Source organism: Saccopteryx leptura, chromosome 1, assembly GCF_036850995.1.
Source record: "Saccopteryx leptura isolate mSacLep1 chromosome 1, mSacLep1_pri_phased_curated, whole genome shotgun sequence".
Taxonomy (NCBI): Eukaryota; Metazoa; Chordata; class Mammalia; order Chiroptera; family Emballonuridae; genus Saccopteryx; species Saccopteryx leptura.
Window position 1 is genome coordinate 309,514,537 of NC_089503.1, and position 25,101 is coordinate 309,539,637.

The 25,101-nt window shown below is 51.5% G+C and overlaps 1 protein-coding gene across 2 annotated transcripts in view; it reads left to right on the forward strand.

Moving 5' to 3' along the window:
* Nucleotides 1-24,730, forward strand: part of CYTH4 (cytohesin 4) — a 30,705-nt gene extending 5,975 nt beyond the window's left edge. The window contains exons 2-13 of one of the 2 annotated variants that reach the window (XM_066358322.1): nucleotides 2,600-2,682; nucleotides 3,893-3,957; nucleotides 5,170-5,236; nucleotides 6,679-6,797; nucleotides 9,419-9,499; nucleotides 10,903-11,015; nucleotides 12,851-12,999; nucleotides 18,755-18,866; nucleotides 20,699-20,775; nucleotides 21,160-21,231; nucleotides 21,562-21,716; nucleotides 22,959-24,730. In XM_066358322.1, the coding sequence (XP_066214419.1) occupies nucleotides 2,600-2,682; nucleotides 3,893-3,957; nucleotides 5,170-5,236; nucleotides 6,679-6,797; nucleotides 9,419-9,499; nucleotides 10,903-11,015; nucleotides 12,851-12,999; nucleotides 18,755-18,866; nucleotides 20,699-20,775; nucleotides 21,160-21,231; nucleotides 21,562-21,716; nucleotides 22,959-23,031 (1,166 nt within the window). In that variant the 3' untranslated portion in view covers nucleotides 23,032-24,730. The remainder of the gene's footprint in view (nucleotides 1-2,599; nucleotides 2,683-3,892; nucleotides 3,958-5,169; nucleotides 5,237-6,678; nucleotides 6,798-9,418; nucleotides 9,500-10,902; nucleotides 11,016-12,850; nucleotides 13,000-18,754; nucleotides 18,867-20,698; nucleotides 20,776-21,159; nucleotides 21,232-21,561; nucleotides 21,717-22,958) is intronic. The other variant, XM_066358323.1, reaches the window with a different exon arrangement.
* Nucleotides 24,731-25,101: the final 371 nt, after the last annotated feature.

The window sequence follows — 25,101 nt, forward strand, 5'->3', positions numbered from 1 at the left end:
GTTAGAGACTAGCTGATGGCAACTGGCCGAGTTGTTCTGTCTGCCTGGTGGTTTAGTGCCTCTCCTGTGATAGATGCTTGCTGGGGAGCATAAGTTTGCTTTACAAAAATCTTCCCACTCTGTGCCCACTCTGGTAGGGCTGCCCACTTGCCTCTTCCCCAGACCTCTCTGTTCTTGGCCTTCTGTTCTTTCTTCTTTTCAGCCTCTGACCAGGAAGTCATACCATACTCTACTTACTGCCTATGAATGCTTGTACAATCTTACTTCCCAACACATCTCTTCCCACATGAAATGGATGACCAGGTGCCCTGCTCAAATGTCTGCCCATTGGAAGGACTTCTCACCATTGTCTTTTCAGAATACCTTTGATCAGGGCTATAGTCCAATAGCTGTTTAGTCTTTACTTGCACCCTAACTCTGAGCCACGCATCTCAAAACTAAGCTCAGGCATTTTCCTCCTTTGTCAGAAGGTCACAAGCTACCCACCCAACAGACGTGGTATGAGCTGAGTGACAGGCCTTGGTACAACAGCAGTGGATGACATGGGGTCTGAGCCACCTGTCCATGGAGCTTACTGGAGTCTTCTGGTTCTGCTCACGCTTGTCCCTAGATGAAGCACTTACAGAGAACTGCTATTGGGCTCACTCGACTTTATGACTTAATGGTCAGACAGATCCACTCTGGTTACTTGGCCAAAGGAACCATTGCCATATACACTTGCCAGAGTGTTGTAGGGCCCTTCCCTCTGGGGACAAAGCCTCTTCTTCAAACAATAAATATTGGGTCTGAAAATTGGTTCAGGTCCAGAAATGAGGCAAGGGGTCTTGACTTATTGTGCCATGGCTGCCCTTTGAGAGGGACATATCCTTAGGTGAGGCGGTTCCATTTGGCTGAGATCATTTCCTGGGGAGGGACTCAGTTGTGAGTGACTAGCAGGCTATCCCCCCACCCCAGCAGCTGAGACAATGGATGCCTTGGTCCTGAAGAGGAGATCCGTGTGGCACAGTCTAGCATCGATTATACACATGTTGGATCCTTGTCAGAGTTTGACCTAAGTCAGATTCTTTCCGGGTGTTTTAGAAAATTCAGCTCTTCTAATTCTGACAACCACCTTCTAGGCAAGTATTGTGGTTCATGTTTCCCAGCTAAGGATACTGTATCGGTTAAGTTTCAGGTTTAACTGCTGTAACAAGGAGACTCAGAATAGTAGTGACAGACATTCTCAAAACTTATTTCTCTCCCATTGAAAAAGTCCAAGTGGGTAGCTGCTGGTCGAGGTAAATATGATGACTTTTCTCCACATGGCTGCCCAGGGCCCAGGTTCCTTCTAGCTTGCTGCCCTGCCATCTTGATACCCAGCTTCCATCTCAAAGTCCAAGATGGCCAATTAGCCAACAGGAGGGAGAAGTAGGGAAATGGAGAACTTGATATTCTCTCTGCATTCACTCAGGAGAGATAATATCTGTTCTTGTAAAATCTTTAAGAAACATGACCAGACACCTCTCATAGCTAGGATATGAAAGTGAGGGAGGATCTGGATGGGCAGATGGGAGAAGTCATGCAGGTAGAAGAACCGCATAAGCAAAGGTGGGGGGATAAGACAGAGTTGGACAGTTTGGGACAGTGAGGAGCTGGCACACTGAACTGACAGGATTTGTTGAGAATGGTGGGGGAAAGGCTGGCTGAAGAGGCCAGGGAGACCATAGAGGACCAGGACGAGGACTTTTTCCTTCAAATAATGGGGAGCTCACAGAGATTTTGACCAGGAGAGGGTTGTGGATGGAACAGGAAGCACAGTAGGGGGTAGAGATAAGCCAGCTGACCTGGGTGTGGGAGTCTTCATAGCACCTTGCACAGAATTCTGACCAATGCACACTTACCTCCTTCCATTCATTTCCAGGTGAAGTGGAAAGAGCTTTGTAGTCAGCCCAATCCAAGGTCAGCTCTAGTTCAGCAACTCATCCCTGTGGGAACTTAGCCAGGTCATCTCAGGACAGAAATTGTCAAATGTCCCCCAAAATCCAGTCTCCCCATCTGACATATCAGGACCATCTTATTATAGGCTCATTTCCTAGCCTCGCTGGCAGGTAGGTATGGCAATGTGACTACATCTACACAATGGGGTGTTAGGCAAAATGATATACCACTTCCTAGTTGTGCAAAGTTCCAGGGAAGAATGAATGCTTTCAGCAGGTATTTTGTTGAGTACCAGCTGTGAGTCAGGCTCTTTCTAACTGCTGAGGATGCAGCAGTGAACATTAGTTGAAGTATCTGCTTTCATGGAGCTGAGAGTTTAATAAATGCAATAGAAAAGATGCGAGTACACAAGATAATTTCAGGGCATCTCTACATGGGAGAAGGGTGTTAAAAAAATAGAGAGCTGGGTAGGAAGGGAGGGTCGGGGAGAGGCTGACTTAGAGTGAGCAGAGAAAGCCTCTTGGAGGTAGTGACATCTGAGCCCAGACTTGAGTGAAAAGGGCTAGCAAGCCACGGTTTCTGGAGGGAAGAGGCCACTGAGAGCTATGTGATGTGACTGGAGCTGAGCGGCGGAGGGGAGGGCTGTAAGTGAGCCAGTGACCACGGGTTCTCCTCTCTCCAGACCCCGCTGAGCTGGACAATGGGGAAACTGAGGAGCTGCAGCAGATCAAATGGCACCGGAAGCAACTTCTGGAGGACATCCAGGTGAGCACACACACACTCACAAATATTCATGCTCATGACCACACACATGTCCACGCTGACACACCCTCAAACCACACACACCCCCAAACACTCATATATACTCACACCCCTCCCACGCACTCTTGTCCCCAACCTGGTCAGAGAGGGGGCCAGATTCCAACCACACTGAGCCTCATTCTCAGCCCCCAAGAGTGGGGAGAACAGAATTTCCAGGGGACTCCCCTCACTCCTGGGCTGAGTGGCCAGGACAGAGCCAGAAGAGCAGGAGGGGAGGACAGCAATGGATTAAGCCCCTACTGTGTGCAGAGCCTGCCTGGGGCTCTATACACTTTATCACATGTTGGGTTCCACCCCCACTTGAGTGGCTACAATCAGTTCTCATCCTCATGCTGAGCTACAGCTTCATCCCCCCTAAAATGGAGGTCATTTGGTCAATGTAACACCAGTAGGTGCCCAGCACTTGTCAATGCACCAGTTTTTCAGATGTTAGCACATATGATGCTCGACAGCCTTCTGAGATAAGCCCTGGTTCTGTTCCTGGAATATGCTGAGCTCAGTCCTGCCCCTGCCGTCGCACTCGCTCCCTCTGGCTGGGACTCTCATTTCTTCATTCTTAGCTCACAAGCTGTCTCCTCTGAGAGACTGCCCTGACCATTCTGGCCACAGTTGCTGGGCTCGCACCCCACCCTGACATATGTCCACCTAATATGGCAGGGAAGAATGAAGGTACAGAAGCATTCACTCAGCAAGTATTTTTTTGAGCATCTACTATGTGTTCAGCTTTTCCTATATCATTACTGTGATCATTTTCTGCATGGTCATTTCATTTCTCTGTGACCACCATGATCCTAACCCTAGCACTAGACTGTGAGTTCTGTGTGAGTAGAGTCTGAGTCTGTCTGCCCACCACTGTATTTGCAGCCCAATAGTCTGAGCATAGTAGGAGCTCAATAACAACTCACGAGAAGTTCGGAAATAGAGTGGGATAAAGTTGGGGTCAGCTCCCCAAGTCAGGAGATAATGGAAGAAACGGCACAGACAAAAGCAATAGTTTCATCTGGGACTTTGAGGACATGAGACATCCATCTGTACATGAGCAATTTGGAAGTCACACCCAGGGGTGGGAGTGGGTATGGGGAAGGTTCATAAAACACTTTCTATCCCAGTTTCTGCCCACTGACTCTCCCTCCCCATTCATGCCACCCAACAGAAGCTGAAGGATGAGATTTCAGACGTGTTTGCCCAAATTGACTGCTTCGAGATGGCGGAGGAGAGGTGAGGGGCCTGGCCAGGGGACCCTGGGAAGCTGCCATGCTGTCCTCCTAAGGATGTTACATGTCACGAATGAGCAAGGGCCACTCCTGGTCTAGGCCCTGCTGAAGTCAGGAGTCAAGCCCTGGAGGAGGACACAGCAACAATGAGATAGGAACAGGGAAGCCCCAAGACTGTCACCCTGGTCTGATCCGTGCTTCTAGACAGCTCCGTCTTTTGAAAGATGACCCCATCCTCCCATCCTCTCCACCAAAACTCTCTTCCAACCCACTCTGATCCACTCCGTGACCAATCCCCACCAGGAGCATCCTGGGATGAACTAGGGAGAAGGAAAACACAGCCCCAGGATCAGGACAGGGAAGCCACGGGGCTCAGGGGGACAGGAGCCTGGACCGTGGCAGGACCGAGGCTGGTCCACTCTATTCCCCCCACAGGGTGTCATTCACCCTGCCCCTTCTATGGGAGGACTCTTACTGGCCCTGTGACCTGGGGCTGGTCCCCTCCCTTCTCTGGGCTCAGTCTCCCCTCCTGTGAGATGAGAATGTTGGTCTCTACATAACCTCCTAGGGCCCCAGGGCACTGGCACCTATAGCCAGTGTTCCAGGAAATCCCTCTGATCCCCACCTGTGTGGCACCACAAAGACGCACACACAGATGCACTCCCACGTGGCCCCTTCTCCAGAGTCTCTGGTCAGGCCCCAACAATAACAACATAACATTTCCAGAGCACCTACCACCAGCTGTTTTCAGCGCTTTAATCTTCCAACAGTGCTGGGAGGCAGGTGGCGATGTTGCCCCATTTTACAGATGAGGGAACTGAGTTCCAGAAAGATGAAGTGCTTTCCCTAAGGGGCTGTGCCAGCAAGGGGTGGGGAGGGATTTCACCAGGAAGCTGGCTCCTGAGCCTGTGCTTACACCCCCAGCCTTCCTATTTTCTTGCTGGCACTCCAAGCACTGAGCCCTGTAAATGTTCCTCCTAGGGCAGCTCTCGAAGCCATGGTGCTGGGCCCATTGGAAGAGTCTGGTGTGCTAGGCCTGGGAGGGCCTACACCTGCATTTCTCATGCTCACAGGCCTGGAAACCCCCTTCTGAGGTCCCTAGGGAGTGTTGGCTGTAGTTGAGGGGAGTTTTCAAGGTGTCTGAGGGTCCTTGGGGATTGGACAGGGGTGCTATGGGATCCTGGGGAAGCCCACATTGACATCTTCATGTCTTTAGCCGGATGGCCCAAAAGGAGAAGGAGTTATGCATTGGGCGCAAAAAGTTCAATATGGACCCCATGAAGGTAAGTAGTTGCAGAGGTTTTGGGTCATGGGGTCGGAATTGCTCCATGCTGGGCACCTTCATAATGTTCTCTTGTTTCCCTCAATTGCCACAATAACCTACCTGACAGATAAGGAAACTGAGGCCCAGCAGGGCTCAGCATCTGGTCCAGGCATGGCTGGGGCCTCTGTCACCACGGCACAGCAGCCCCGGGCATGAGGTGGAAGCCAGGAGGTAGAGGCGGGGAAAGTCTATAATGTCCACAGATGAGGAGTCCCTTGGCACTAGGCCTCTGTTTCCTCTTCCGAGAGTGGGGCATTGGACAGGGTGGCCTCAGATTCTGGGGCTCAGTCTCCAGCCACTCGGTTTGGGGCAGCCAGATCTGGGGAGCAGGCACAGAACACTGAGGGTTCAGCCTCAACCCCTGCCCTTCCAGGGGGCTGTGGGCTCCTTCCCTGCAGGAACACAGATAGGAGGAAGCTACAAGCTGACACATAAAGGAGGTGCATCAGGGCAGCCAAGGGACCCTGGAAAGTCACTGCTCTGGCTTAAAAGGCTGCCCTCCCTGTCACAAGTTCACAGGGTCACACACCCACTCACCTCCCACAGCCATAGAAACTGGACCCCTGCCCCATCTACACATCTACAGGGACCACACACACACTAACTCACACTTCCTGCCCAAGCACCAGGGAAGGGCCACTGAGGGGTCCCCAGGACCCTCTGCCTACAGTTCAGAGCCCTCCTCAAACTGCTCCCATCTTCCAGGAAAGCCTCTTTCTCCAAAACGAGCAGAGACATGAAAGAACCATACAGAAGACCAGAGGCCAACCTTCAAATTCCTAAAATGAGAATGACAGGCTCCAAGTGCCTGGGTCATGAGGAAAGATGTCTGGGATACTGTTAAAGCAGAAAGGCAGGCTTCCACGTGGAGGCGTGGCACGCTCCACTTTCACATAGAAAGGAAAGGAAAGTGGCCGCCATGGTAACTCTACCTCCAAGTGGTAGGACTCGGGCAATTTCTTCTTGTGATTTTGCTGTTTTTTATCATTTTTATACAATGGACATAGATTACTTGCAAGGAAACAATGAAACACTATTTTTAAATACTGAACTTTAAGGGGACAAAGGAATGGCTGAATCATTAAATTTTAAAAGTATAAATCAGTAGAATCATTGAAGCATATAATCAAAGAGAGTCAGATTGAAAGGAACCCTGGGGAGCACCTGGCACGAACCTGGTTTATTGCAGAAACCCCATCTCTCTTTGAATGCCTCCAGTGATGAGGAACTCACCACCTTACAAAAGTATCTTCCATTAAAGAAGGACACAACTTCCCAGAATAGTCTGTGCCAATGCTGGAAAGTGGGGCACAGGGCTCTGGCCACTGGGGCTCCCTCCCTTCCCCCTCCCAGTCTGACTGTTCTGAGAGGGCTGCTCATGGCTCTGTGTACCAATTCCAGGGCATCCAGTACCTCACTGAGCACAAGCTGCTGACTTCCAATGCCCAGGACATCGCCCGGTTCCTGTACAAGGGAGAGGGCCTCAACAAGACAGCTATTGGCACCTATTTGGGAGAGAGGTAAGGGGGTGGGACCTTAGGGAGGAAGAGAATGAGGGTGTGCAGGTATGCACAGGTTAGTGTATATGTGTGTGTGCTGGTGAATGAGGGAGTGAATTATGTTAAGAAAGTCATAACTCCTAGAGTTTGAGAAGGCTGTCACTCCCCTCCAGATTCTGAATCAAAACCTTCCTGCCTGACTGCCTGCCTGCCTGCCTACCTGCTTTCTTTTATTTATTCAATAAGTAGATGCTTGTTAGTATCTACCCTATACCAGGGACTGTTCTAAGCCTTGAATTTACACCAGTGATCAAGACAAACAAAACTTCTGATCTCGTGGTGGTGGTGGGGGGGGGTACCTTCCAGTGGGGAAGACAGATTCCCAAATATGTAAAACTTGTTAGAAAATTATAAATTCTTTGGAATACAAATAAAGTAGGAAAGGGAGGTGAGAAGTGCTGGGGACCACAAGTCAAGAGCTGTGACTTCAGTGTGGACAGTAATGGTTTCAGGGAGACGTGAGGTTGCACTAAAACTTGGAGATCAGGGTAGACATCTAGGGAAGAACATTCCAGGTGGAGGGAACAGCATGTGCAAAGGCCCCAGGGCAGAAGCATGCTCAAGGAACAGCAGGTTAGTGAGCCTGGGAGAAAGCAAAAGAAGGAGGAAGTAGTAGGTGACAAGGTGAGGATCCATTAGAGCAGTGGTTCTCAAACTTGGGGTGCATTTAAAATCCTACAAATAATTGTAGAGGCGCACTACATACAAACTTCTTAAAATATATTATAATAATTAAGTCAAATATTAAAGAAAAAAATAAAATCCAAACATGCTTTCATGGTAATTAAACAAAATAAATACGACAAAATTAAATTTATTCTGACATTAAAAAACATTTTTATGTTACATTTTTTGAGTTATGCTTTTTAGAATTTGTAAAAAAGAGGGGTTAAAAATTTTAAAAATGAAAAAATAGTTATCTTATTATCATATATATAAAGATACATTTTTAGTAAGATTTAGTAAATTCTGCAGGTCCCAGTGTGAATGTGTTTTTTCATTCTTGTGTTTATGAGAAACATGAGCCTGATGCGTCCTAGCGATTTCTTCAATGTTTAGGCATATATTTGAAAGGCAAAGTCTCATTTCCTCGTCAATACATTGAAGAATTCCTCTCTTTTTACTCTTAATTGTGTTGAGTGCAGAAAACCCCCACCGTACATATCATCTTAACTTGACACCAAACAAAGGATAGAAAAAACTTACCTCCAGTCTTCCCAGGGAACATGGGGGTTATATAAACAATCCAGCACCACAGCTTAACAGCCTTTTGCAACCTAATCAGGCAAGTGAGGTGGGGGGTTGGGCGGACTGTCAGCTTCCAGCCAATTCCCCACACCTCTGTCCCCCAAAAATCTAAACTCCAAAACCCTGTTGGTTTTTTGGTCCCCAACAGGCACATATTTCTCTGGAATACCATAGGGCAGTGGTCCCCAACCCCCAGGCCACAGACTGGTACCGGTCCGTGGGCCATTTGGTATCGGTCTGCAGAGAAAGAATAAACAACTTACATTATTTCCGTTTTATTTATATTTAAGTCTGAATGATGTTTTATTTATTTTTTTTTAAAGGCTTATTTTTTTTTAATTTTTTTATTTTTAGAGAGGAGAGAGAGAGAGAGAGAGAAGGGGGGAGGAGCTGGAAGCATCAACTCCCATATGTGCCTTGACCAGGCAAGCCCAGGGTTTCGAACCGGCGACCTCAGTATTTCCAGGTCGACACTTTATCCACTGCGCCACCACAAGTCAGGTGATGTTTTATTTTTTAAAAATGACCAGATTCCTTCTGTTACATCCATCTAAGACTCACTCTTGACTCTTGTCTCGGTCACGTAATACATTTATCCATCCCACCCTAAAGGCCAGTCCGTGAAAATATTTTCTGACATTAAACCGGTCCGTGGCCCAAAAAAGGTTGGGGACTACTGCCATAGGGCACACCTGGAAATCTTCAAGGGCGCACCAGTGCACCCTGGCGCACACTTTGGGAACCACTGCATTAGAGGACTCTAGGCAGAGGAGTAGTCTGAGAGAACCCCTCTAGCTGCTGCATTGGAGGCTTCGACTATAATGGACCAGGGTGGAGCTGGGCCAGAGAGCAAGCAGCCCTTCTCCCAGGCTTCCCAGAGGACACAGCTCTTCTCCTGAGCAGGCAGGAAACACAGGTGTCAAGAAGGGCCGCACTTCCTGATCTAAGGTCTGGGAAGAGGGAGAAACGTGGAGAGGCATGGTGGCCTCCATTCTACAGATCAGCACCCTGGGGCTTAGGATCATCAAGTGGCTTGAGTGGTGTCACCCAGGCAGGCAGTGACAAGAAGGATTTCACTCAGGGAAAGCCCCTCCAAAGTCAGACTCTTATGCTGGGCGGGAGCAATGCCGGTGAGCCATGGGGTGGAAGGTCTGTTCATACATGGGAGAGCATGGTGTACACATGGGGAGGGGGTGATGTGGGGTCAGATAGATGTGCGTAGGTCAGATAGTGGCTGGATCCCTTCTTGTCCCTCCCCCACCTCAATTCCTTCCAGGAGGTAGATACCAAAAAGTGCCCCAGTGCATTCTACCCTCCCTTCTGCCCCTCCCCAGAGATCCCATCAACCTACAGGTGCTCCAGGCCTTCGTGGACTGCCACGAGTTTGCCAACCTCAACCTTGTCCAGGCCCTCAGGTGAGTGGACCAGGGCCCAGCCCTTAATTGTGGCACAGCCAAGGAGGGGACTGGGGGCATCATGAGCCACATGGTTAATAGCACAAAGTGTCAGGAGCAAAACATAATGAATGACAGTACCTGCCTTATACAGCTAAGGTTGGGGATACAGTTGGTGTAGACTGCCTGGAAAAGCCTGGTTCATTGCTACTGTTCCTACTGGTACTATCATATTACAACCTTACTATAATAATATTTAATCACTGTAACTATTATTGCTGCCATTCGCACTACTTTTCAGAATAGTGCTTCTTTTATTTATTTTATTAATACAGCTTAGCATGTATTGCAATATTATTACTTATTATTTTCTAATTAGGATATTATTATCATTTTTACTCTTATTTTTACAACTATGGCAGGCATTATAGTAGAGAGATTAGGAACACAAACTCTAGAGCCAGACTGCCCAGTTCATATCACAGCTATTCCATTAACCCCCTGTGTGGCCTTGGGCAAGTCACTCACACACACACACACACACACACACACACACACACCTCTCTGTGCCTCAGTTTTTTCATCTACAAAGTGGCGGTAATAATAGTACCAACCTCATACAGTTGTGCAGACTAAGAGAAAGTGCTTAGAATTTGGCCCACAGTAAGTGTTTAGGAAATCTTGGGAAACTGGCTCCCAAAAGGTAGCTTTTGAGCTGGGCTTTGAAGGATGAATAGGAGTTTTCAAGGCAGAGAAGATAGAAGCTACCACTATCCAGTCAATGTGGCTTTCCTTCCAATTACCATGTTCTTTGAGGGATAGGGGTAGTTTCCAATATTTGTTCATTCACTCATTCATTCAAGAATGTTTTATGGAGCAGTCACTGGGTGCTTGAGCCTGTGCGAGGCCCAGCGAGAGACGTGACAGGAATAGGCACAGCTCTTGCCCTCAAGACATGGAATTGAAAACTGTGGAAATCATCAACTTCCAGAGCTGGAAGCTTAGCTTCCAAGAAAGGGAGTTTAGCCAAGGGAAGGCACTGGCCTAGGTCCCACAATCAGGTAGTAGGGCCTGATGACCAGGCAGGAGTAGCTGCAGACCCCAGGCAGACAGAGAATCCCTCATTGGCTGAGGTACACTGGGCCACAAATGGTGCTAGGACTCAGACAGGCAGAGGGAAGAATGAACTCAGCTCTGTATTCTGAAAAAAAAAAGAAAAAGAGAAAATAAGCATTCCTTGGAAACCTCCTGCATGGCAGGTACTCACTCACCAGTACAAATCCCACTAGAGCTTAGATGACAGATACAGATGCCCCCGATTACAAAATAAAGAGATTAAGCCCAGGAGAGGCAGAGTGGCTTGTCCAGGGTGCCCCTGCAAGTCCCCACCCACCCTGCTGCCCACAGCCCTGTTCTTCCTTCAGGCAGTTCCTATGGAGCTTCCGGCTGCCAGGTGAGGCCCAGAAGATTGACCGGATGATGGAGACCTTTGCCACTCGATACTGCCTCTGCAACCCTGGCGTCTTCCAGTCCACAGGTGCCAGTGTGGGATGGGGCTCCAGAACCTCCTCAGCATTGCCAGGCTCAGATCTATCTCCCAAAGCACCATGGCTACCCCACACATTCTGGTTTACCCCCAGTACCCAGATTATTCCAAGCCCTCAGTGAGCACCAACACTGTGCCAGGCCCTCTGCTGGGTACTTATTGAGCAGAGCTGCCTCAGGGCATGCTCTTTGGGAGAGGAGGCAGGAAATGATGGCACAAGGTGCGAGAGCAGCAGTACACCTGGCTGAAGGCAGGGGTGGAGGAGTCAGCGTGTCCAGGATGGCTTCCCAGAGACATTGAGATCTGAATGGGGTTTTGAAGGATGAATAAGAGTTCTCTAGAAGGTCGAGGGGAGAAAGGGCCTTTTGGGCAGGAGTTCTAGTTTCAGCAAAGGCCCAGAAGCATGAAACACCCTGGGCAGGACATAGGGGGCAATAGAGCATAGAAAGATATTAACAGAGGTCAATTCTCCATACTCCTCCACATAGAGTGGAGGAAAAGACATCGCAGACTTGTCCTGGCCTATTCTCAGAATCCGAAGTCATCGTAACAATAACCAATTGTATTTAATGAATACTCGGCACGTGCTAAGTGCTTTACCCATAGGAAGCCGTTTAATCCTCACAGTCTGTGAGGTCTGCAGTATTCTCATCCTTGCGTAGAATACAGGTGAAATGACTTGTCCACAGGCATACTTTTAGGCTGTGTGTCTAAGGACAAGTCCTACAGAGCCTTTGTCCTGGCTTATAGTTATATATGATTTTAGTGCTTGCTTATTTTACTGTCTGCCAGCTCCACAAGTCTAAATGTCCCACAAGAGTGGGACCATATTAGGATTACTCACCAGTGAATCCCAGCCCACAGCACTTAGTACGTACTCAGTAAGTATGTGCAGGAAGGAAGGAATTTTAAAGCACCAGATTTGAATCACAGTCCTACTACTTAATTCTGTAACTTTGGGCATATAACTTAACCCCCTGTGCCTCAGTTTCCTCATCTGTGAAATGAGGGAGGTGACAATACCTGCCTCATAGGGTTGTCATGGCGATGGGAAGAACTAAGCATGGGGCACGCACCAACAACATTGGGTGCCACTGTTATCAGAGGTAAAATCACCAATGTTCTAGAACATAAAGCTACTTCAGAGTTAAACCTCTGAATGTCACAGGTGGGGAAGCCAAGGCTCAGAGAGGTCTGGGACTTTCCCAAGGTCAACCAGAGAGTTGGGGATGTGGCTGGACTTCCCTAGCTCTGGATACATGCCACAGAGCAGCAGTCACCTCCCTCCCAAATGCTCTGCCCAGCTGCCTGGCCTTGCTACCTCGCATGCAAACATCTGAATCACAGAACAGGAGCTGTGGCTCCAGAAGCCCCACGAGGCCAGCCAGATTACCCGGCAGCACGTGACTGAGCCCTGAACAGTGGTGCCAACAATAAATGTTCTCTGAGATCCAAGAAGGCAGAGAACAGAGTGGGCAGGGGGGCCAGAAGGGCTCAGCGGGGAGGAGGGCTGGAGCCGAAAAAGAAGAAGGGTTTGAATGGGTAGGAAAGGGCAGGGGAGGGTATGCCAGGCAGGGGCCCAGCGAGAGCAAACGTGCAGGGCTGGGAAGGCACAGAGGATCTCATGAACATGACAGCTGGAGTCTCTTTGGAGCAGGGGTTCCAGGAAGAGTGGTAGGTGAGGCCAGGCCTCAAATGCCATGCCAGAAGGATAGGGTGGACCTTTGGGCCTTGAGATGGCTGATCCTGGATCCCTAGAAAGGGTTGGAGAAGAGGAGGGGAGAGCGAACAGGGCCAGGAGTCTGACCTGCTGTCTCAATATTCAGACACCTGCTATGTCCTGTCCTTCTCCATCATTATGCTCAACACCAGCCTCCACAACCCCAATGTCCGGGACAAGCCACCCTTTGAGCGCTTCGTGTCCATGAACCGTGGCATCAATGATGGGAGCGACCTGCCTGAGGAGCAGCTGCGGGTAAGTAGGGCACGGTGCCCCCCAGCCCAGTCCCCAGGCACCAGGAGGGGCCTGTCCTAGACAGACAGCCCAAGCGGGGCTCCTCTGAGATGGACCATCCAGCTTAGTAACCATCTTGAGATGGACCACTGCAAAAGAGGCTGGTCCTGAGATGACCCTTCCCAAGGGGCCCCCGTCCACAGGTTGTCCAGAGACAGGCTCCCAGGTCCTGACGGACTCCAGGCTGTGAGGGACTCTGGCGCCTATCAATCACATCTTCAGAAAAGGTTTCTCATGCAGCCCAAGTCTATTTCTTCAAATCCTAGATTTTTAGATTCTTAGTGTGTCAGCCGAAAACCCCACACTCTGTCCAAACTCCTCCCTCCTTCAGCAAGGAGGAAACTGAGGGCTCCCACCAGGCTGCATGTCAGCCCCAGAGCTGAGCAGAACCCAGCCCTCCCATCTCCTCATTCAATAGCCTCCACCCCTGCCACACTGCCCCAGGCCCTCTGCCCAGCATGGGGCACCCAGGGATGAATCAACCATAGACCCTGCCCAGACCACCTTCAGGGTCTGGTGGGAAGATGATACACATGTGAATTACAACTCTGGGTGATTCATGCTGGGCTAACTATGGGAACATAGCCATGGAGACACAGAGGACACTACATCTGTCTCCTGGGAGCAGGGGAAAGGTGTCATCCTAGAAGACTCCACAGAGGAGGTGACTTTTGAACTGGGCCTTGAAGGTTGGTTGAATCAGAGTTTCCCCAGAGGAGAAATGGAGAAGGGACACATCAGAAGAAGAAGTGACCAGAACCCAGGCCTGGCCTGGTTGAGAAAGGGAGGGGAGCCCAGAGTGGCTGGCTGGGATGTGGGTGCATATGAACAGTGATGGGTGGCAAGAGAGGGTCAAAGTGTCCAGGGCTTTGAGTGACAGCCTCAGGAGTCTGCCTGTTTCCTATGGGCACCAGGGAGCCAGGAGCAGGTCTGTAAAGGTTTGTAAACACTGAAGTGAGTGTCAGAGCCTGGCTCAGCAAAAATAAATTGACAGTTCATTTCTAGAACTAGCGATGCCCCAGAGCTCAATAGAGCTTCAGTTCTCTCTGGGTCAGAGCCTGGCAGAGTGGGGGAAAGGGCGTGAAGCCCACCCTTCCCTTAGCACCCCATGTCCCTCCTGTAGAAGTCTAGGGGGAGCTGGGCTCGGGAATGATGCTTGTGCCCCTCTTTATTTAAGAAGGGTCTTTAGCCTGACACCCTTCTTTGTCCCAGAAGAGAATGTTTATCATGGTGGGGAGCTCAGATCAAATTTCACCTCCCCCTTTGCCTGCTGCATGACCTTGGGCAATGACTCACTCTTTCCCGGCCACCACCGTTCCCTCCAACAGGGGAGCAGGGATAATGATGCCTGCGTCACAGAGCTGCTCTGAGTAGTAATTTTTTTTTTTATGTAAAGGGCATAGCCCATGCCAGAGACATAGCACAGGCTCTAAATGGTGGCTTATGCCACTATTAAGAATGATTAATAATAATTTTAACAACCTGGCACTTAATAATAAAATGCCTAAAACATAAAAGGCGTTTGAGAATTGTTGACTTATCTCATTGTGGTACTTGTGGCAGAGCTGGACTCACCTGTCTGGCAGTTAATGACAAGCCAGCACAGTCCTGCCAGACCTCCCAGGTGCCATATTATAGCTTCAGGCCCCACCCTGCCACCCCCCACTGAGCCTGTTTCAGCACCTCCTTCCTTGGATATTTTTCCCAATTTTAGCCTTTTGTTGCTAACAATGCATTGTATTTGTATAGAGCTTGTAACTTTCTGCTCCTAGGGCTTTCTGGTCTATTATCTCAGTTTAGCTTCAAACTCTGCCTGGGAGGTCTGGGAAGGGTTATTATCCTCCTTGGCAGCCAAGAGAGGCAGGGACAGAGTGAGGAAAAGAACAGAGCTTTGGAGTCACAGTCACATCCAAGTCCTGGTTCCTCCACTTTCTGGTTGTGTGATATTAGGTAGGTGGCTTGACCTCTCTGAGCTCCCAGCTCATAGGATTAGTATAGAAAGGTAAGGTATTTAGCAAAGTGCCTAGTTGGAGGGGCTAATTAATCCAGAAGCTTCCCAGGGTATAAAGCGGGCACCCAGGCCTGGCCCTTGCTACTCAAGGGTTTCCCAGGTAGCTGCTGCGGACTGGTAAGAGAGGGGTCTTCCCACCTTCTCTCTGGGCCTCACCTTCCCCATGTGTAAAGCAAGGACTCGGCTTTAAGCACGTTCAGATATTCAAAGTTTGCCACTTTGAGGAAGGATGCCTCATTAAGCTGCTCCAGCCTGGGCCCTGCCAAGGACAAATAATACTTTTAAGTGACCTGATTTATGAAGTTAAACTGATGCAAGACATCACTTAGAGAGAGGTCACCCCAAGGGTTTGCAGACCATGGACACACAGCTAGGAAAGGCTTAGCAGAGGTGCACAGCAGGGGTGACGGACAGGTGAGTTGAGCAGGTCCTGCTCTGGCCCCTGTGATGGGACAGGGCACAGTGCCCAAGAGACTCAGGGCAAAGCTACAGGATGTGGACTCAGAAGATGAGAGTTCAAATCCCAGCCCTGCCTTCATCATTGTGTGACCTTGAGTCTGAGCCTTAGTTTCTTCATCTACAAAGGGGACTGATGGCCCTGACCTCAGCTCATTCTTCTAGAAGTGGAGATTATGCACTTCAGTCCCTGGCACTTGGCGCTGGGGAAATAATAGAGGGTGGAGGAGAAGAAGGAGGTTTACAGGTGGAAAAACTGAGGCCCGGGCTGGGGAACCACCTCCCAGTTCAGGGCATCTTTTGCTGTGGAATACAAGTGACTCCATCGGAACTACAGTGTCCGACCCCACTTCCAGGTACTTCATGTTCTCATCGAGTCCTCCCAACAAGCTGAGGCAGCAAGTACCATCCCCCATTTACAGTGCAGGAAGCTGAGCTCCAAGAAGGGTGACTAGTCAAGGAGGGGCTTCACAGTTTGAGAGTAGTTCAAATTCGAACCCATGTCTGATTCCAGAACCCTTCCCTGTGCATAGACCAGAGGCACAATTTAGGGACAGAAGACTTGGCTGTGTGTCCCTGCTGACAGTTGCTTCCTGGCTAGAAGAATCTCAGTTCATGTAACAGAAAAGATCAGGGACTGATTTGTCTTCAGATCAGTCAGCTTCAGGCTTGGCTAGATCCAGGTGCTCAGTGAGGCCGGGACGTGACCTCACTCCTCCAGCTGTCAGCAACTCTCTCTTCCATGACAGCTCCCCTCTCAAACAGGCCCTCCCCAATTTGTGACAGAGATGGCCAGGGCAGCTCCAGGCTTTCCATCTTGCTTAGCAGTTTAAACTAAAGTCCCAGAATCAGGCTTATTGGCTGGCTTAGGTCACCCATCCCTCCCTGACCAGTCCTTGTGACCAGCAGGATGAAATGCTCTGATTAGCCAGAAGGGAATCAATCACACCCTGCCCTGGAGCCTAGAGGTGCGGGCAGTGGGTGTCAACCCCCCTGAGTAATCTGGACAGAAAGTGATTTTGAGTCCCCAGAGGAAAACTAAGGGGGGCAAAAGGGGACAGATGCAAGGCCAGCAGAACTACCAGCATGTGGTCATTGTCTGATCATGTCAACCCAGCAGAAGACAGGCTGGCCCAGTAGTTTGGTGGTGGCATCTGCAGAGGTGTTTTCTTACAGGGGTGGGGTGGGGGTTGATGGTGTTTACAAGGTATAGAAAATATGGGTGAGCTGAGCTGTTTTTCTAGTGGGGGCAGAATGTGCAGACTGATACGGTGCCGGCAGAAGCTGCCAGAGCTTCCAGTGGGTGTCAAGGAGGCTCCATTCCCGCCTTCTCCAGCCCTCTGAATATCTGTCCATGCTGACAGATTTGCTGACAAGGCCTTCCTGCTGCAGGCCCTTGTTCAACCAGCCCATGCCACTTGGGAATTTCCAGGGCCAGGCTGGGCCTGGGTGGGAGGAGCCATAGGGGTTCCCTGCTGCTGTAGGGGGTGCAGGGGCTCCAATAGAGAGCAATGGTCCCTGCTCAGCTAGGCTGAGCCCACCATAGCCGGGCTGAGCAGCCCAGGGGCTCTAGAGTCCGTGGTAGGAAGCCACCTCTGTGAAGGCCAGGAACACTGCTTCCAGGCTCAAACACTCAAACCCTACTCTCAGGTCAGGAAAGACCTTCAATAAGCAAACACTGTTTCTAAAACTTCGGGCAAATCAAGTAGTGCTTGTGAAATTTTTCATTTAAAAATTTGAGAAAATCATCTGAACAGCAGTGCACACAAATGCAACAGAAGGACATGATATAATTATCTTAGAGATGGAGAATCAGTATTGTGTCTGGTTTTAATAAGCAGAAATAGACAGCTTGGAATGTTTTCTCAAACACTTGGAAGTCGGGGCAGGTTATTCATGAAACAAAGTGCGCAGAGGGTTCAAAACACACAGGAATGATCTATTGCCAACATCCACAATTCATCCAAAGGGAGGTCTCAGCCCTGGCTTGCATACCTCCAGTGACAAGGCTCTTGTTACCTACAAGGTTGATCCTTCCACATTTCAGCAGCTCTAACTGCTAGAAAGTCCTCCATGGAGAACTGCAATCTGCTTTCTGAAAACTCCCCACCCCCACAATCAGAGCCCACCCAGGACAGGTCTTTGCCTCTGAGAGCCAAGGACAGCGTTCCACCTTGGATCTCTCCTTGGCCAGCCTCTCAACATAGGCACCCAGTCCCAATCCCCAGCAGTTCCTCTATATTCCCCGCCTAGGTGCACCTTGAAGTCTCTGCTGCAGCATCTAAGCATGGGATGTTGCCCAAGAAGGCCTTGATCTTGGCTGTCAGGCCCCAGAGTGTACATCTATGTGTCTGTGTTTGTAATGTTTGTGTGCATCCACACACAGGCACGCACAGGTGAACATGTGGGGGGGTGCACAGGTCCCAGACAAGTGTCCTTGTCTCCAACACCCTCAGACACAGGGGTGATGGTCTTTGACTCACTCATCTGACCCGTAAAAGCAGCGCTTGGTGGTTGGGGTGCAGGCAGGGGCTGTCCTCCTGCCTCCCCAGCACCTTCCCTTGACTTGGAGAAAGCAGCTCTTACCCCCGTATAATTTATTTAATAGCCCTCACGCACACAGATCCCTAGCTGGTCAGTCTTGTTCTCTTTATTTATTGGATAAGGACAAAGCAACTCAGAGAGGTTGAGGGACATGTCCAGGCTCACACAGCCATTGAGTGAACAGACTGGGATTTTAACCTAGATGGCTTGATGCCAAAGCCAGTGCTCTTGTCCCCCCATGGGTTTTTATGCCTTTGGCTGAAATTCTGGGGGTGGAGGGTAGGACAGCATCTATTCAGTCAGCAAACAGTTGCAAACCTGCTTCGGGCCAGGCCCTGGAGCAAGCCCAGGGGTTGCGAGACCCAAGCCTGCCCTGGAGGAGCTCCCCCACTTGGGAAGGTAACACCAGCAAGAAAACTGAGGTTGAAATACTGACAGGGTGGGGACCAGGGGTGAAGTGACCAGCACCGTCTCTCTGAGGGACTGACCTCTACACACTCTTCACAGGAGAAGGCATGGCATGGGCCTGGGGCACCAGGGAGAGTTTCTCCAAGATGCCAGGGACCAATGATGAGCTAACAGGAGGGGAAAGAGTTCACCCAAAGGTCCAGTGACCTGCCCAAGGCCACACAGGTCAGGCCAGCCCCAGGCCCCAGACTAGATGGACATTGCAGCCAGGTCTTTCCCTCCTTCTCTCTCCGGCAGAACCTCTTCGACAGCATCAAAAGTGAGCCCTTCTCCATTCCTGAGGACGACGGCAATGACCTCACTCACACTTTCTTCAACCCTGACCGCGAGGGCTGGCTGCTCAAGCTGGGTGAGATACACGCACACGTGGGCGCACTGGGGCACACAGCTGACACATGCAGGCACACACGCTCAGGCACACTGGGGCACATGGCTGCCATACTTATGCACATGAAGGCACACACATTTTCATGCCAGCACACTCAGACGGACGGGGACACACACACACACACACACACACACACACACACACACACACTGACCACAGCCTCAGGGCAGGGTTAAGACAGCCCCAGTCTCCTGACTCCCAGTGCAGCTGTCTGCCTGCCCGATCTCTCCATCCATCTGTCCTGGGAATGAAGGGGACAGGGGGAGGGAAAGGGCAAGCAGGAAGAGGGGAGGAGAGCTGACAGATCGACAGACAAGATAGACCCTTCAAGTACAGTTTGTCTCTCCTCCCTGAGGGCTGCTGGGGGGGCCAAGGTTCAGTGAAGTCAGGGCACCTGCCTGAGGCCACAGTCAGAAGATGGCAGATATTGATGAGCAGAGGGTTGGGTGTTCCTGAAGGACAGAGGGGTGAGTGACAGGATGTGGCTCAGGGGAGTCTCCCCTCAGCATGACTGAGGGCAGGGAGGGCCTCAGACCTTCAGAGCTGTGTGGGTGGGTGCTGCAGTTGGAGAGGGGGCAGCTGCTGCAAGACGGGTAGGGGAATCTAAGGGCCAGCCACCTGCCCCTGTCCCCACTCCATTCCTGAGCGCCTCCCAACAGGCACAGGTAGCCAGGGACAGTGGCCTTCTGAGGCAGATGAAGACAGCACCTTGGTCGGAGCAGGGACGTCGGCCTGGGGTGCCCACACAAGTCCTGCATGCCTTACACCCACGTCCCAGCCTACCCCACAGCCCACGCAGCCTCCTTTCTTGCCCAATGGATGGTTCTCAGTCCCAGGGAGGCTCTAAGCCACAGATTCCAGCCACCCCACCCGTGTGCTAGACATCCAGTTATTCAGCCTCAACTTCTGCAGCTGTGAAATGGGGAAAATAATCACTGGGATAGTTGAATGTGTAGCAAAATGGCCAAGCACTTGCCTCTGGAGCTAAGACACTGATGTTCGAATCCCAGCTCTGCTGCAGAATCTTGTGCAGATGACCTGGTCTCGTTATCTGTGAAATGGGTTAATAATAATGATGCCTTCCTCATAGGTGGTTCTAGGCATTAATAAGTGAATAATTTTTTAAACCCTCTAGAACAGTGGTCCCCAACCTTTTTTGGGCCACGGACTGGTTTAATGTCAGAAAATATTTTCACGGACCGGCCTTTAGGGTGGGACGGATAAATGTATCATGTGACCAAGACAAGTGTCAAGCAAGAGTCTTAGACGGATGTAACAGAGGAATCTGGTCATTTTTAAAAAATAAAACATTGTTCAGACTTAAATATAAATAAAATGGAAATAATGTAAGTTATTTATTCTTTCTCTGTGTACCGGTACCAAATGGCCCACGGGCCATTACCGGTCCGCGGCCCGGGAGTTGGGGGCCACTGCTCTAGAATGTTTCTTGGCAAATGAAAGATGAAATGCTTGGCCTAATGCCAAGCAGGGAGCTGGCCAAGGGACGGACCAATGGGGGAGGGTGGCAGGAAAGCCCAGAGAGTGACCAGCCACTGTCCTGAGCTTGATCATGGGGGAGCCCCAAATGCTGGGTCAAGCAGCTCAGGGGAAGCCTGGGGGTGAGGGGAACCGCTAAGATTTTTGAGTAAGAAGGAAGGAAATAGAGCTGGGGGAAGTGCAGCAGGCTGAGTTAGGGGTTCAGGTGGGGCAAAGAATCCAAGGTCCTGCTCTTCCGTGGAGGGAGTGCTGGTGGCCCAGAGAGAAGGACTGACTGCACTGTTGGCCTCTTGCAGGAGGCCGCGTGAAGACATGGAAACGGCGCTGGTTCATCCTGACTGACAGCTGCCTCTACTACTTTGAGTTTACTACTGTAAGCCTGCCCCTGCCCCTGGCCCTGCCACCGCCACTGCCTCCCACTCCCTTCTGGACTTGCACTAAGCAGTAGCCTCACAGAGCTGGGGCCTCTTTGAGATCATGCAATCCACCTCCATACCCATTTTACAGATGGGGAAAACTGAGATACAAAGGGGAGGATGGGCTGGGCCAGGGACCAAGGCAGAGCCAGGGCTTAAAGCTGGGTCTCCTAATTCCCAGCCAAGGCTCTTTCTGTGGTACTTTTCATACCCCTCCAGAGGACAGTCTGGGAAGGTAGGGGCACTCCTCTTGAGTTTGGGGAGCTCCACAAGCTACCTTCCTGTCCACAGTCTCATGGCTCCAGTCACTGATCTGGACTTTCCCTCCTGTTCCCCTGCAGGATAAGGAGCCACGGGGGATCATACCCCTTGAAAACCTTTCAGTACAGCAGGTGGATGACCCCAAGAAGCCAGTAGGTGTTGGAGTGGGGGCCTGAAGCCAGAATGGCTGGGGGGGGGGGGGTTCTGAAACAGGGTGGGAGGAGAGGGCGGCTGTGCTGGGCTCTCCAGGGGGTTAGGCCAGCCATAGCACGCCTTCCAGGGGGCTCAGGATTGCCTCCATCTCCCTCCTGGGGCCATGGACCCTGTGCCTGCCCCTTCACCTCTCACAGGAAGCAGGCCTGCGCAGAGTGTGCACTGGTCTTGCCCAAGTGTCTAGTCCTCTCTGAGTCTCCTGGAGAGCCCAGCCCAGCCACCCTGTCCTCCCACTCCTGCCCTGCCCTCACCTGACTTACTCCCCACAGTTCTGCCTGGAGCTCTACAACCCCAGCTGCCGGGGCCAGAAGATAAAAGCCTGTAAGACAGATGGCGATGGCAAGGTGGTGGAGGGCAAGCATGAGTCTTACCGGATCTCAGCCTCGAGCGCCGAGGAGCGGGACCAATGGATCCAGGCCATACGGTAAGGGATGGCCAGCTGCTAGGGAGGGGCCTCCTGTCACCTCCCAGAAGCCCCTTGTTTCTCAGTCCTTATTTCCTAGTCTGCAAAGGAGGACAACTTCAGAATCTCCCCCTGTTACTGGCATGCAAATCCCTCCCACCCATATTCTGTGAGCACCTCCTCTCTGCCAGCACAATGCCAGGCCCCAGGACACAGAGGAGTGAGGCACCAACCTCATGGGGCTGGTGGGAGGAGCAGGCAAGGTGTCATGTATAAAGCTCGTTGCCCAGCCTCCAACACTTGGTCAGTGCTCAGGAAAGTGGCCCTGGGAAGACCTGGTAGAGACAGAGGGAAGGGTTTTCCAGGTGAAAGAACCAGCCTGGGCAAAAGATGAGAGATCAAGTCAGTGTGTGGCCCACCTGGATAATATTTTAGAGTCCAGGGTGGGGCTGGGCAGTGCCAGGCAGTGCGGGCGCTTGGCTGCAGGGACAAGGCTCTGTGGGGGCTGAGCAGTGGGAGATGAGGCTGCAGAGGATGGCAAGGCCTTGGCCACCATGGCAACCAGCTTGGATTTCTCAAGGGCACTGGGGAGCCACAGACTGGTAAACAGAGAAGGGGTGTGGCCAGGTGAGAAAGGCTACAGTGTAAGGACAATGGAGGGGCAAGCAATGGAGAAGCAGGGGCAGGTGAGGAGCAGGGTAACAATTTTGACTCTGAGCCAACTGGGAGACACTGGATAGGATGCAATCTGTAGGCTAGAGGAAGACACAGGACTGGTCTCTGGACCTGGGCCATGTCCCAGGGACCTGCAGGGTCTTTTCCCTCAAGCTTTGCGGCAGCCCTGTTAGACTGCCAGGCCAGATCCATTCTCACCTCCATCTTACAGATGAAAAAACTGAGGCCCAGAGAGGGTAGGGACTTGCCACAAAGCCAGGCCCAGCAAGCAGATCCACTGACTCCCCCAGGCTCTTTCCACCTCCTTCTTAGAGTCTGATGGAAGCCTGAGGAGGGGTCCAGGAACATTTGGGGGCAAAGTTACAAAGGATTTCAACTCTTTCCAGGCCTTCCCATGGGACTCGGGATCATGCCAGTGAGGCTGGACTCGTCCTGGCCTGGTCCTGGTTGGGGTCACCTGCCTTTCTCCTGCAGCAAGGCAGGCCAAGCTCTCCCTGGGAAACCTATGCCCCTATAACAAGCCTAGGAGATAAGCCCACCTTGATGGCCAGCTCAGCCCTGAAACCTTTTCACCCCTTCCTCTTCCAGAGCCAGCATCACCCGTGTCCCCTTCTACGACCTGGTCTCTGCTCGGAAGAAGAAGATTGCCAACAAGCAGTGAGCTTCACAGAGGCGCTGGGGCCAAGCATCCCATGGCCCTGGGGCCCCGTGACCATGGGGTCTAGAGACCCGCCTCTCAGCCCAGGGCACACTCTTCCAGCCTGCAGACATCCTCCCCCTCTCCCATTACTTCAAGCTGACAGGAGGGGGGAGGCAGAGCTCAGGAGGGTGGGTGCGAATAGCTGAGGTCCCACAGCCAGCAACGAGGCCCTCCCGGCACCCAGCTGCTGCAGGAAAGGCCTGAGGAAAGCAGTCAAAGAGAAACCAACCCCAGACCCTGGCATCTTGTCCTCGCTTTGGGCCTGTTTCCTCTTCTGTGAATGTCTCCTTGCACTCTGAAATGCAATCAGTCCTCACGGTAAGAGGGGTCGTGAGGTTCCTAAGCTTCATCTCCAATGTGCTGTGTGCCCTCTGCCCAAGCCTCAATCCTCTGGTTCTTGGAAAACTATGATGTTTGGATGGAAATGTCTTGGCCCTTCTGGCTCTGTGATCTCTGCCATTCCACCTGGTGAGGGTAGCCACAGATCCAGTGTAGGTGTCAGCAGTCTGTGAGCTGGTTGCCTCCCTTCCCTCAAACTGCTTCCTCCAAGCAGTAGGACAGGGTTGCACCAGGTCTCCCTAAGGAGCTTTCCAGCTGAAGATGTCTGCTCTTACTTACTAAGCTGGAGAGGACTCTGGATGCACAGCTGCTGGGAGCTGAGAGCAGAGTGGCTCCACCTTCAGGATGTCGTTTCGGGGTAGGGGCAGGTGGGACTCCTCAAGACGATGGTGCAGAACATCCCAGACACATGTGCTCAAGCAGGACTGGTGGTACAACCAAGAAGCCAAGAAGAGAGAGCTTTGTAGGAGTGGGTACCAGGAGGACTACCTGGAAGCAGCAGCCAAGTCACTGAGTGACACAGAAGCTCGTGGCAGTCTCAGCCAAGGCTTCCCTGCAAACACACTGAGTGGAGTTCCCATGGTGGTGAGGGCAGCCCATCTGGATCCCTGCATCCTGAGACTCTGCGGCAGCACTGTGGAGAGTTGAGCTAACTTCTCACCACCCTGGCAGGCGGCTCCGTCTCCAGGCATGCCCCAGCCTGGAGGAGGATTCTGCGAACAGGCTTCTTCTCAGAGGCACTTCTCACCCCCTCACTTGGGCCCTAGGAGAGCACCTAGAGGGAAATCCCCTGCAGAAAAGCAGGATATGGGGTTGCCTCCGCCCCACTGCCAGCCTGAGTGGGTGAACAGAAGCTAGGTGGGGTCCCAGGAAAGGGGAGGCAACCTCTCCTCCCTCCACCCCCACCCGCATGTGCACACCTTTCACAGGGGCAGGATGGAGTCAGCTGCCTTCTAAACGGAGACCTCTGTCTCTGGTTGTACATAAGTGCCTGTAATGGCATTGCATTGAGGAGGGTCTCAGCAGGGCAGCCGCAGGAGGAGGCCTTGCAGGACATTTCAGGACTTCCACAGGCCTCGGTCAGCCTGGGAGTTGAGCACCCCCTCTGCCACCTCACGGGCCTGCGAAGGAGCCACGGGAGGAGCTCTGGTCTGTGGTCATAGAGTCTGAAGTCTCCTACCACTGGCACACACTGGCTATGTGATCTTAGTCCACTCCTGCCCAGTCTGGTCCTCAGTTCCTCCCTCATCACTGAAGGGAATCAGTGATTTTCTGGGCATGAGGAGCATGAATCATTCAGAAGAGAGAATAAAAGTCATGATCTACCTTACGAATGGGGCTCTGTCCTCTCTCACTGTGATCTCATTTGCCATCATTGACCCCACCCTGGCCCTTCACCTCATCACCTTCCCAGCTGAAGGGAAGCAGGAGAGCCAGACAGGGAAGAGTGGGCACTCGGAGGGCCCTGGACCCTCATCCTCAGGCCACTCCAGGCTGTCACACTGGACAGATGTCCCCAGGGGCTGGATTTGCTGCAGGGGCTCACTCAGAGCAAGGATGGGGTGTGCTGGTTCTGCCAAGGCCAGGGAAAGGCAAAAGAACTTCCTAGCAGGCAGTACCATCTAAAGAGAAAGAGCTACTGCCTCGGGAGATAGGTAATAAGCTTCTTGTCTATGGAGGGATACAAGTACT